Source organism: Amaranthus tricolor, chromosome 4 (assembly GCF_026212465.1).
Source record: "Amaranthus tricolor cultivar Red isolate AtriRed21 chromosome 4, ASM2621246v1, whole genome shotgun sequence".
Classification (NCBI taxonomy): domain Eukaryota; kingdom Viridiplantae; phylum Streptophyta; class Magnoliopsida; order Caryophyllales; family Amaranthaceae; genus Amaranthus; species Amaranthus tricolor.
The window spans coordinates 26,480,985-26,494,664 of NC_080050.1; the positions used below are offsets into that span (position 1 = coordinate 26,480,985).

Below are 13,680 nucleotides of genomic sequence, written 5' to 3' on the forward strand. Positions count from 1 at the left end.
CTCAAAAGTCGGAATAATATGAGAATCTCTTTGGCTATGCATTTACCAAAGATTTCAACTTATATAGAAGATAACCTCCTTGTGATTGGATGGGCATGGGTCGGATCTGGGTCGAGTATAGACTCGGATTCAGATTTATTGGGTCTGAAAATTTTAGATTCGGACCCAAAACCTTAGAGTTTGGTGGGTTTAGGGTTTGGATCTAGGTCCAAAACAATTTTTTTTGGCAATTTTTTAAAAATATATTATAAAGTACAATTTTCGACTATTTGCGTAAAATTATTTAAACATTTTCGACTAATAAAGATTTTTCTAATACTTTATACTAATTGAGCGAAATATATAAAATTTTTCAACATTCAAGTTCTTATAACGAAATATTTATCAAGTATTTAATTTTTAAAGTATAAATACGATAACCACATTTTAAATTATATGAATCGACAAAGCTCAAAATCACGTAATGTTCAAAATATAATAAAATTTCATATCAAAAATTAAATACACATGATAGCTATGTATAATTTTTTTAAAAAAAGAAATAAATGGGTCCTTTGTCGAATTTGGATTTCAAACGTGTAAACCCGGACCCGAATCCAGACCCAAACCCTAAGGTCATGAATCCAGATCCGACCCGGATCCATAGAGTCCAAAAATAGGTGGACCCGAACCCTTAAAATTAAGATCAGGTCGAATCTAGACCGTTAGGGTTCAAGATCCATGTCCATCCCTAGTTGCGAATGAGCCTCAAAAAGTGCGAATAATACGAGAATCTCTTTGGCTACCTGCCTACCAACATATCATCACTAGTAGTTGTGTTTTATTTCTTCCGTAATAATATTGATGCAAATGGGGTTTATCATCATTATTGAAATTAAGTTATTATAATTAAAATTCAATGAAATTGGAATAGAATTGTGCAAGAAAATGTCAATGGACCGAGAGGAGTATAGTAGTTGTTCAAAATAAAAAGCTCAAATATGGTATGTTGGGGGAGAGAAATTCGGGCCTTTTGAACTAAACAATTTTGACAAGTCTTCGGATGTTATAATTTTTATTGGATTGACCAAATATTTATTTATAGTTTAAACTGTAATTACTTTTGATCTTAACAACTTATTTTGAATGAGACAGTCTCATTGTAAGACAGATTCATAAAAAAGAACCATTTGTAAAACACACTAAAAAAATAACGAAAACTGAATTCCTACTTATACGGAAAGTGTTTTTTTTAATAGTATGGGCTGACACAGTTGAAGTCGATTCACTATAAGATGGTGTCAATAGATCATTAGTGTAACCAAATGATAACGTAGAATTTTAAAATGACAAGATTAAACCTTCAAATCATAAACATATACCTTATAATCGTAAAGTGATCACTAATGATAATTAATAATTGATATTAGCTGATTATCTGAGTCCATCTCATGATGAAACGATCTCATATAATTATTTCTTATTTTAAAAAAACTTTTGTTAATTTATATTAAATATTCACACATTATTATATCATTATATGAGACGATCTCTTTATGAAAAGGTTTCTCATAATAGTAGCCGTTAAATATTAAGGTTATATGGGCTAGTAAAATAGTTTCTTTATGTTGAGCACTTCTAGTGGAAATAGTCACAGGCCAAAACCCATCAAATTAAGTACCCAAAATCTCTTTCAATCCACAAAATAAGTCCATGGGCTAATTTCCAGTTTTAAGTCTTAAATTAAATTAAATGGGTCAAAATAGTAAAAAAAAAAAAAAAAAAAAACGTCTCACGAAATCCAATAAAAAAACTAAAAAAACCAAGCCCAAATTCTTGTTGAAATAACCGTCTTATTATAATACGGGACTAAACAATATGGTTTTACGATGTGATTGTTGTATTGCGCTGATTAATACACTTATTATCTTAAAGTAATTATTTACAGTTTAAAAATTATTTTTTTTAGCTTTAGAGAGATCACTTATAATTATAAATTAATCACTTATAATCATAGAGTGGACAATTAGAGAAATAAGTTAAACATACGAGAAAGTTAAGCATATAAAAATGTTTCATGAAGAGACAATTTCATATAAGACTTTATGTTATTTTATTGATCATTTTGAGATTATAAGATATTATTTTAAAATATAACTTTTAAAATTGTGAGCAACCATCTTAAAATTACAAAATAAAAAGTAATCAATTTAAAATTATAATTATTTATTTTAAATTATAAGCAATCACTTTAAAAATATGATAGTACATCCGGGCCGCCTGATGCATTTGAAAATTTATTAAAAATAAATTCATAGAAACAAATAAATGAAAAATGAATGAGCTCAGTCATTTTATCAGAGTGTGATTTGTCATCTCTCTACTGTGCATCTGCCCCCCAAAAATTTCCCATCTACTCCAATAATCTCTCCATCTCCCAAATCTCGTTGAGAAAATAGTAGTATTCCGCCAGTATTAATTTCAATTCTAGTCCAACTAACTTCACCAGTACCACTACAATGTCCACTTGCATTCCTACTGTCGCCGATAAATCTGCCGCCGTCACTACCACCACTCCCATCGCTTCATCTTCACTCTCTATTCTCCGTCGCCGCCATCATTTGCGCTGCTTCTCCAATGTCGTCTTTCCTCTCTCTTCCAAGCCCAAGCTTCGCCTTTTCTCCAAGGTTTTTCTTAAATCTCGCGTTTTTTCGTTTACTTGGATCTGTTCTCTTTTTTAATGTCATTGTTTGATTGTGTGAATATAATTGGAGTATTATTAATTCAATGACGCAGATCATTGCTTGTTTTGTTCTGTTTTATTTTTGTAATGCTAATTTTCAGTTTAATTGGAATCCTTTTTGAACTTAGTTTGATTGGAAATTGATTATTCATGTTTAAGTTTGATACTGCTATTTTTAGTTAGTTTCGAGGAAATTTCGGTATTATCATATGGTTTGTATTATCATGAAGTATGATTTGTATAGATATGGAGTGTTTGTCATTTTTTTTTTTGGCTTTTTATCGGTTTTAGCTTTTTCATTAGTCAATTAGAAAAGAAAATGTTTCGAAATTAATTTGAAGTTATCAAGCTAGGCTTTAAAACAAAATTAAAAAGCTATATATAGACTATTTTCATTTGCATTTGACTTTTTAGCCTACTTTTTTACTCCCTCTAGGCTTTTGAAATTGCATCATTTGACTTAATTTTTGACTTAATGATGTGAAAGCTTTTGGAGTGAAACAATGTTATTTCAATGGGACACTAAACGGCCAACTACCTAAATGATTTTACCAAAAAAATCTCCTTGAATAACTATTTATCACCAATACTTTCAGGTGGTCAAAATAGCCAATTGTTTCACTAATAGCTCCATTACCGAACAAGCCCAAAATCTTATGAGAATGATGCTCAAACTGTATGAAATTGCACAAATCTGCACTTTTAGGCAATGCTTCGTATAAAAAATCTTGTGCTGAAAATCATTAGAGTTTCAGAAACGGGAATCTTGTTTGGAGAATGTTTTCTTGTTCTGTATTATAACTAGTGATGTAGAGGCAAAGAGTAAATAGTTTCTATGAGTGGAATTGAGTTTTTTGAGTTGAATGCTAATTTATATTCTTCAATGACTTAAACTTTTTTAAATCTATCATTGAATTACCGGGATCATTATATCACATTACACATAACAATAGGCTTTAAGCTATGTTGTTCTCGCGTAGATGAATTACTTTCTTTATTGCTAGTGTTAACCAACAAACACACACTTAGTCCTAAATGGCCAAGAAGTAGTCCAAACTTGGCCTAAAATTTGCTTGCTTGAAATAGCAATTTGCAGGGGTATTAGTAGATTAGGTACCATAAGTTGCTAGATATAACCACATTTTCATCATAGCATCTTATCACATACCATAAGTTACTGCTATAACCACATTTTCATCATAGATTCTTTTCACGTGCCATCTTTTATATGACCTAGGAACCAAAGTATATGTTATTCGTAGAGGTGTATAAAATTGACCCCAATTGTTTTGTGAACACAAAACTAAACCCAACATTCTAACCCTAGCCAGAAATTTTACGTAAATGCTTATCTCTAGCTACACGGCTCACTTTCCTTTCAGGATGTTATTGAGTTCTACAGTTTTAACCTAGTGGAGTTGGTACGTGCCAAACAAAAACAAATGTTATCTTAGCTATCATTGGTCTCATATGTGCTCAATTGAGACTAAAACTTTGTGAAAGCATGGATTATGTGTTGAAGCTTTTAGGGAGGTACCTAAATGGCTCTTGTGAAGATGTTCTGTTAGGTTTTAGATATGGGCTCTAGAATATTGTAGAAGCAAGTAGTTTATGAGTCTGGCATATTCTAGTTATGGTGTGTTTAGTTATATAAGTATTTAGGAGTATAAACAGGGTCGACCTTGTGATTTCAAAAGCCCATGGCCAAAGATAAAGTTATGGGCTCCTAACTTCTAATTAAACCATAACTATTAAAGATTTCAATATATATAATAACAAAAAATTGTATGGCCTATACATAGTATAAAATCATACTCCCTCCAATTCACTACTAATGTCTCATTTGCTTTATGCACTCTATCCAATGTACTTATTCAATCCTTAATATCTCTAATTGTGCATAATTTAAAATTATGGAAAGTTGATATGAATAATCTTTGCATTGAGACGAATCAAGATCCCACTTGACTATGTTTTAACTTATAGATTAATAATAAAATATAAATTAAGAGTAAGAGATGAATAGTATCTAAAAAGCAAATGGGACGTTAGTGCTGAATTGGAGGGAGTATAAGATTTCTCATTCGAGCATTTTCTGATGCAAAATCACTATTGACAGTGTTTTATTAGTGCTTACTTCAAAATAAAACATTTCCAAAGTTGAATTATTGTAAAAATAAAGCAAGAAGCCAAGAGCAATTCCTAAAATTACCCTAATTCTATTTATCATACTTTGAACAATATTGGCCTATAAATCGACCCTAGGGCTCATTTGTATTAAGCACTAACCAATATTCAAACGCAAGAATCCAGCACAAGCAATTAGTTTTCTCTTGCAAGAGTGCCATCACCCCACCACCATTAAGTGGCTCTTAACTAGGGTGGAGTTTGAGAGGATCGGGGGTTTGCAACTTTACCCCATCGAAATAAAACTAATAAAGAGGTTGTTTTCGATTGACCTTGGTAATAAACGTCATTTGCAACTTCACAGAAATAAGACGTGTGCATGATTCCATGAGCCAATTTACTTTTGTCCATTATAATCTGATACCAAAGAACTACAAGTCTCTTGCCAGAGTGAGTGTGACAAATCAAGGCACTAAGGTATGCCAATGAGTATAGTGCATAGGAACTGAAGAGTCTCAATTGGTGCATAACCTATCAACATTATGAGATAAATTCTTTGGGCAAGTATAAAGGGTATGATTTGTTAAATATTTGGTTCCTTTAGCACATGAGATGTTCTTTATTGTATAATTGCTTCATATAGCACTTGGTGTGCGTCGTTAAATATTTGGTTCATTTTGCTTTTGGGTGTGTTGATGAGGTATTTGGTAAGAGATTATGTTACGAAGTTTAATATGTCTAAATCATGATGTATTTAAGGGAGGGAAGCGAAGGAGAGTTGAGAGGTTTATGTTTTCCTAATTTTTGAATATGGGTGAGGCAAGAGAAAGTGATGTATTGGTGATGCCATCGATTCTGATTTTCTAAATGTAGTATGTTCATTTCGATGCATCAAATAGTGTGTTTCATTCTCTGTTTTTGACTATGAAAAATATTATCAATGAAGATATTAGTTGTTAATGAAGAGGTTGTAGGAGGATGAGTGGTCATTATTTTTAACGAAGGATAGTAACTTGTTAAAAGTATCATTTGCCCGTTTAGTAATTGGTTGTATCTTGAATTTGTGGATCGTTTGAAAATTGTAAACCTAGATACATATGGCAGTAAGGTTTTGACGTTGTTGTGGTGTTTTCAACAACCTAAGTCTTTCCATCAATGTGAGTTTTTTCTCTGAACTTATGTTATAGTTATTAGGGTTGATAAGTTCCAATCATGGGTAATAAGTTTTAAATAAAATAAATGAGACTCAACTAGGGGTCATAAGTTGTCAAGACTCACTACTAAATCTAGTCGAATCATATTCAATTTCAGCTATCAAAATAGATAAGTTCTAATCAGAATTAACAAGATTTGAAACCAGGCTCGACCTTGAGGGTAGGCAAGGGGTGCCACCGCGTAGGGCCCAGCAACTATCGGGGCCCAAAACCTTAAGAGTTAATTTTGAAGAAATACAGTCAAAAAAGCATTAACCAAGAAATAACATGCACAAGAAAGGAGAGAAGATAAGAAACTCGGCTGTTCAATTCTAATTCAACCATAGCATTAATTGAAACTCAAATCCCAAACAAATTTGAACAACTTTAGAGAGAAAAAAATTGTTATTTTTTCATTATTTTTTTTGGTTTTTGAACTTTCCAGTTTTTTTCTTTTGTTCATTCCACAATTAACTTTATTTATTTACAAATTATAAATGCTAATTGGTGGTAATTTTAAAAATTTATAGTTATTTGGTTTAAGATATAATGAACTAAAGTAAATTGACTCATTAAATCATGTGCACTACTTATTTATATGAGTTGCACATGACATCTGCTATTAAGGGTCAATCGGAAATAACCTCTTTGTTAATTTTATCATTAACAAGGATAGGATGCATACATCCAACCCTCCCAAACTCCACCCTAGATGGGAGCCATGACATTGGGGTAATGTAATTGAAATTCTAATTGTTGCTAGTTTCATTGTTTTTTAATGTCATTGCGTGAATCATAATTCATAGCTTTTTTTCTTTGTAATAAAAACTAAATTTAATTTTTAAGTATTTTACAACACTTGATAATCATTTAGCAAATATCTCCTCAACATTTGAAGTAAGGGAAGAGTAATTCATATTGCTATCTAGTTGTAAATTTATATTTAAGTTTGATATCTCAATTATAATATGGCATAAAACTTTAAAAACGCGAAAAAAAAGGTCTGCTAAAAAAACTTTTGAAAATACTATGCTTTCTACTATGTGTATAATTTGAACATGTGAAATTCAATGTAGACATTAACTTTGTAAGTGATCTTGGATTCATTCGGCCAAAATTGTGGTAAATACACCGTAAGTAAATATGTAACAGTTAAAAAATATGTATGTATATTATCTCTTAATGCGATTATAAATCATGAATGATAGTTGAAATAGGGTATGTGAATTGTCCAAAAGTAAATATGTAACAGTTAAAGAATATGTATACCTACTGTTTATCTTACTTTAACACTTACAATGTTTGGTCTATGGTGTTGTTACAGAATGTTTTTACGCATAATGTAGCAGTTAAGGCCCAACTTAACAATGTAAGCTTTTAGAATCTTTAATATCAGAATACAAATTTTGTAAAAATTGTATATTTTGTCCATTGATTTCTTCGCGAAAATTGTTGGCTTTAAGGCTGGCATAGGTGGATCTTCAAGTAGTGGTGCCCAATCTGATGCACTCCCAAAGGAAGTTAAAAATGGCAAGCCATCAAATGACTCTGTCGAACCACCATTGGCATCGGAGGATTCAATCTCTGAATTTATAGCTCAAGTTGCAAGTCTTGTAAAGTAATTCGGTTCACTGATTTTTCTTGTACTTAAATATTTTAATACTACGATGAAATTACTTTAATTTCTTTTCTTTGAATTAAACATTGGGTTGTTGGTTTCATGTTTCCATTATAGGCTTGTGGACTCGAGAGATATTGTGGAGTTGCAGATGAAGCAACATGATTGTGAGCTTTTGATTCGTAAAAAAGAAGCTATTCAACAAGCGTCACCTGTTTTGTACGCACCTGCTGCTGTACCATCACCTCCACAAGCTAGTCAATCTGTTTCAATTGTGCCGACACCTACTGCCACAAGTTCACCAACTAAAGCTTCAACTCCTGCTACACCAGTTCCCAAACCAGCCAAGTCATCAGTTCCTCCCCTTAAAAGCCCTATGGCCGGAACTTTTTATCGAAGTCCTGCACCAGGTGCCCCACCATTTGTAAAAGTAAGTTGTAGTATTTGGTTTTGTTATCTTTTCCCACTTCAATTTTATCTTACCATTTGTAAGATCAAGTAGTTATTTTTGTGATTGTATTGACGTTAAATGTTAGTTAATTTGTATGTTCCAGTTAAAGATTATTTAAAAACAACCTGCTATATAACATGGTTAAGGCACATCTGATCAATCCCTATTCCAAGCCTTGTCTAAGCAGGAAAAACTTAGTGGTATTGAGATGATGAAATGTTGTCATGTATATTAAAATTGAATACGCTTTGCAAATTGCAATTAAAATTTAAGCCTTTTTTCTTTTACTGATGAAGGTGGGAGATAAAGTGCAAAAAGGACAAGTTGTATGCATTATTGAAGCTATGAAGTTAATGAATGAAATTGAAGTAAGTTCTATTTTTCATTATACTGGAGTTGTTAATCGAAATTTTTCTATGACATGTTTCAACTTGTTGAATCTAAAATTATTACTGTGTTGTTATTGAACTTGTATCTGGGACATTTATTGTCCGTTGTAAAGATTATACCTTTTAAAACATGAATTGGTTCTAGAAGCAGGTTATGAATTAGATTTGTACATTCCTGTCTATGATGAAATGAACGGTTGTCTCTATTGGATTTTATATATTTTTGTTGATGTTTGTGAGAGAAATACTTTGAGAGAAATGTTGGTGACATTGTCAACTTACAATATTAAATGGATTTTGGTTTTGATCAGCTAACAAAAATTACAACGAGTTTATTCTTAATCTTGTTCACAAAGTTAGTTTTTCAAAATTACTCCCCATGTCCCTAAGAGATTGCCACACTTTCCTTTTTTTTTGTATGTCATTTAACTTTGCTACACTTTCCTTCTATGGAATTGTCTCCACCACTTTCTTTTATTCTTTCCACACATTCAACACTCCTTTAATATCATCCACGCAATTTAAATAGTCCCACAATTTCTTAATTATTGTTCAATATACAACTTTGACAATTTTTGGGGACGAAGGGGGTAGGACATGATATTCTCGAATCTGGTTTTTTTACTCTTTCATATAAGAATTATATAATTGTGTAGGCTGAATATATTTCCACAATTGGCTTCATCTTAACAGTTGCTGTATTTTATCAAAATTGGTAGTAGTTGTCGAAGTTTGTCAGAGTCTAGGTTTAAATCTCTTCAATTGGGAACAATAGAGTTCAGGAAACACTTGTTTGTCCAATATTTGGACCTTGGCTAGGTTCATGCATACTGAATATTGTGCTTACATCCAAGTTAAATACATATTCCAGTTATGGTATTAGTTTTTCACCCAATTCAAAGGAAGCTTCTCAGCTAGACCAGATTTAATTGGACTGGTGCTAACTAAATCTTTTTATGAATTGCTTTTACATGCTATGTTATTGGACTCTTTATTTTATTTCAAATAGTGGTAAATAGACACTCAATATCGGAACACTTTGAAACCATATTTTGGACCAAAATTATGGAAATTGTTGCGAAATTAGCCTGGTGGCTAGTATGATGCATGATGTGTACCAGTGATGGACACGAGTTTCTGAGTCCAATAAGCATAGAATGTATGATCTTTTTATCCATTTTTGGATCTAATATCACACCCTTCATTCCCAGGTTACATATATTGTGGGCCAATTTTAGGAATCATTGAGAAATAGAGAGTAGTTAGCTCTTGGCCAAAGAACTAACTGTGTCTACAGTCGATACCCATTTGTCGTCCTAGCTCTCTAAATTAGGATTATGCTAGCATGTGTGACGGTCTTCTTTTTGTGTGTATGGTTCAACCTTTTTTCTTATTAATTTTCACTGTTTTAACAATGTCACTTTGACATTTTACTGCTAAGCAATTCTTTGGAAGATTATTGAAGTTCCTGGACTAAAAAACTCAATTTTTGCCGGCTCAACAAAACTCTCAATTTTGTGGCTCTCAATTTTAATTCATCTTCTTCTTCACCCTTAACCTAAGCAAATGAGGGGTTTATATATATTAATCCCCAATTACAAAGAGCTTAATTAGGTTTCCAGATAACTAATCAAACCCTTAAGTGAGAAATCAGTAGTGCAGAATACATGCAGTCGTGCCCAGTCTCAACCAAGACTAGGGTAATCTCGACCGAGACTTCTTGAATCTCGCCCGAGATCTCAACATGTCCAAAGTTATTCCTTGAACTTTAATCGCGACCGAATTGGCTAACAGTCTTGATCGAGACTAACATTCTCGCCTGAGACTCTAACGCCCCAAAATTTCTGTCTTTTCTGAGTAAAAATCTCGACTGAGATTAATGTCAGTCTTGACCTAGACTAAGCCCACTACTGACAGAATCTCTTCAACCCCAATTGCTTCTTCCCATGTTCCAGACTTAGTTTAATTCACTAAACATCAACAATATAGAAATAGAGAGTAGTTAGCCCTTGGCCGAAGAATTAATTGTGTCTACACCTATTTGTCTTCCTAGCTCTCTAAATTAGGATTATGCTAGCATGCGTGAAGGTCTTCTGTTTGTGTATGGTTCAACCTTTTTTTCTTATTACTTGTCAATGTTTTAGCAATTTCACTTTGATATTTTACTGCTAAGCAATCTTTCTCGAAGCTTCTTTGGCAGAATAATGAAGTTCCTGGACTAAAAAAGTGATATATTTCATATCTGAAGAACTTTGACCAATGACTATATGGAGTGGGACCAAGAATTTGGTTGAATTGAGATTCCTTTCATAGAACTGTTATTTCTTTTCCTGCCGCTCTTCATTCTATTTTGCTTTTTAATGACCATGACACCCCTCCTCAGTGTTCGTGCTCAGTGAGATGAAACCTAATTGAGTGGGTTCATCTTAAGCCAACTAACATCTTTTTCCTTAGAAGGGAAACTTTTGTTGGGTGATTCAGCAGGAAGTTGAGTAGATAACCTTATTTTATAAAGTTGTAATCTCTTATGTTGTTCAAAAGATGAGTCATTAGCTGCTTTATAAAAAATTTTAACTATGCCTTTCTATTTTAGTTTTATCAATAAATGTTGCTATGACAATATTTACTTTAATTTGCAATGCTTTTGTTTCATTTTTCTATCATTTCCATATGTTAATGAAAGTTTCTTACCTTCAGAAAAAAAAATTGAAAATGCTGATAAAACTTATTTTGTGTAGGCTGATCAATCAGGGACAGTTGTCGAAATTATCGCAGAAGACGGGAAACCCGTTAGCTTAGATTCTGTAAGTTCTGTCCTTGAATGTTATGTATTATACCAACTTAGCTTTTGCTTTCCACTAGAAATATTACCATTTTACACCAGATTCATAGGCTTCAATTAAATGGTAAATAAAATCTTAACTAGGTAGAAACGCAACTAGAATCGGTTGAATCTTATGCCTTTCTAATCTGATGCATTTCTAGTAATTCCACTGATTGCTCATTAACACACATTTTTGAAGTTTTCTTAGGCTGTCCACCATGCCTAAATTCCATTTTGTTTAATCCAATAGAAGTTATTTCACAATTGTCTCCAGCCAATACACCTCGGCCTCTCACATTTAGCTTGAGTGCGCCATGAACACCTTTTCAATCTCACTTTCCTCAACCCTTACAGCCCGTTTGGTAGTCGGTATTTAATGGTGGAATAGTAATGGAAAGTTAGCGTAATTTTAGTAGAATATCTCTTGACAAGTTTAATGATCATATTTATTCTCCCTCAACAATATCAATTTCTTTACAAAATTCATTCCAATGCATACCATTTGAAAGTGTGGTATTAGAGGTAATAAAAACTTCTGAACAAAAAAACTTTTTTCTGATTAAAGTTTCATTACTATGGGAATTATATGATACATATTAGAAAATTTACATATAAATCATGTTCATTACAACCGTTTAATACCAATAACCAAACAGATTGTTAGTGTTATAAATTATTCCTATTTTAGAATTTAATGCGAAGAAGAAACAATAAATCTCAGTTCTAGTTTTTATTGTTGAATTGTTTAGTTTATGACGTTGTATTGCAAATTGTCGTTTTTCTTATAAGTACTTCATGATTAAATGTTTCTTAACTAATATGTAGATCTAATGTATTTTTTCATATAAACAAAATATTATTATATTAGCTATTATATATATATATATATATATATATATATATATATATATATATATATATATATATTTAGATGGTAAATAAAAAAATTTCACACCTTTGCATTCAATTTCTTAAAAAAAATCTAACATGAGCATATTTCACCGTTATTATTTGATTTAATAAAATTGTAGAATTCTACAGTTTTATAATTTGATTCTATAATCCGACTCTGAAAACTACTGATTTTAATAACCCATGGCTAAAATCATCCGTGACTTATCTTGTTTCCTTTGCAGCCTCTGTTTGCCATTCAGCCGTAGCGACTTAAGTGGCTGCGCAATTGTCTGAAGGGTTTGGAATTGCTGGTTAAACACTCTTATTAGTCGAAGAGAATATTCTACTGCTAATTATTAAGATCAGGTGCTAGACGAAGTCCAAAAACATTGTTATTTATTTATTTTCTCCCATTTGTATTTGCACAATGTGCAATTTTTAGTGTTCTTTGTCCCATAAGTTACCTTAGTTTTTGAAACTGAACATTTTAGTAGGACAATTTACACTTATCTTTCGTTGTGCATTTCCATTCGGATCATGATTTTGACCCATTTTTACTGTATTTTGATTGTCTTTGGTTTACATTTGTACATCAACGTCACCTTATTACCATTTACGATTTCTTTTGAAAGTTGCGGTTTTGGTATCTACATTGTGTTATACTTCCAACTTGAAGGATGTTGTTTAGAATCATAGGTTAATGGTTAAAAGCTTTGCCTTTCACCCTTTCACCCTTGTATTGGGATTTTGATTTTCACCATCTACATAAATGATTAATTCCTATCCCTATCCAGTAGGATTCTTCTCGCCTATTTCCAAATTAAAGAAAAAAACTATTAGTTAAAAAACTTTGAAACACTAAAAAACATCACTCACAAATAGAACTAAAGACGAAAGTAACAAATTGGAGTATAGTTTATCTGATTCTTTAACTGGTAGTTAATTTTGATCAATAATTTAGAGTTTAGTTGGCAACAGACGACCAAATGTTAGGTAAATTTTTTTGACTAATTACATTTCTTTTTCAAGTAAAATGATGTATATCTAATATAAGCTTTCTATGGTCCTAAATTTTAGTCAAACTTGGGGAAAGACAACACCACAAATAATTATTGTATACTACTTATTGAGCTTTAACGAGCACGAACAAGTTGGGGGTACGGAAATGTCTCCTTTGGCCTATCAAACAGATCCAGTTGGATTCTAATTGGATCCATTTGAGTTCGAATTATAGATAAACAAGAAACTCGAACTTAATCAGTTTTAAATCGATCGAATATCACAAGCATAATCTGATCTGTAAAGGATCAGGTCGATCTCATTTTAAACCATTTAATTCGTTTAAAGTTTTTATTTTTAGTGTGAGGTTTTTAACACTAAATCAAATCTTATTTAATAGATTTGAATTTTAAACTTTTAAATTTTGAATTGTTTATTTTGGAGTATTTACTTGGAATAATTA

General features: G+C 31.8%; 1 protein-coding gene across 1 annotated transcript; it reads left to right on the forward strand.

The window, feature by feature from the left end:
* The first annotated feature begins 2,314 nt into the window (after nucleotides 1–2,314).
* LOC130811217 (biotin carboxyl carrier protein of acetyl-CoA carboxylase 1, chloroplastic-like) lies at nucleotides 2,315–12,864 on the forward strand. Its single transcript, XM_057677420.1, has 7 exons — nucleotides 2,315–2,666; nucleotides 7,367–7,411; nucleotides 7,506–7,660; nucleotides 7,778–8,090; nucleotides 8,408–8,479; nucleotides 11,239–11,304; nucleotides 12,461–12,864. Exons 1-7 carry the CDS (start codon nucleotides 2,499–2,501, stop codon nucleotides 12,482–12,484), a joined length of 843 nt encoding a protein of 280 aa, XP_057533403.1. The 5' UTR covers nucleotides 2,315–2,498; the 3' UTR covers nucleotides 12,485–12,864.
* Nucleotides 12,865–13,680: the final 816 nt, after the last annotated feature.

Excerpts from the sequence above, each read along its gene's own strand:
- LOC130811217 (XM_057677420.1), top strand. The coding sequence starts at position 2,499 with ATGTCCACTTGCATTCCTACTGTCGCCGATAAATCTGCCGCCGTCACT. Across the intron at positions 8,091-8,407 it reads GTGCCCCACCATTTGTAAAA|GTGGGAGATAAAGTGCAAAA; the intron begins GTAAGTTGTAGT and ends TTACTGATGAAG. Across the intron at positions 8,480-11,238 it reads AGTTAATGAATGAAATTGAA|GCTGATCAATCAGGGACAGT; the intron begins GTAAGTTCTATT and ends TATTTTGTGTAG.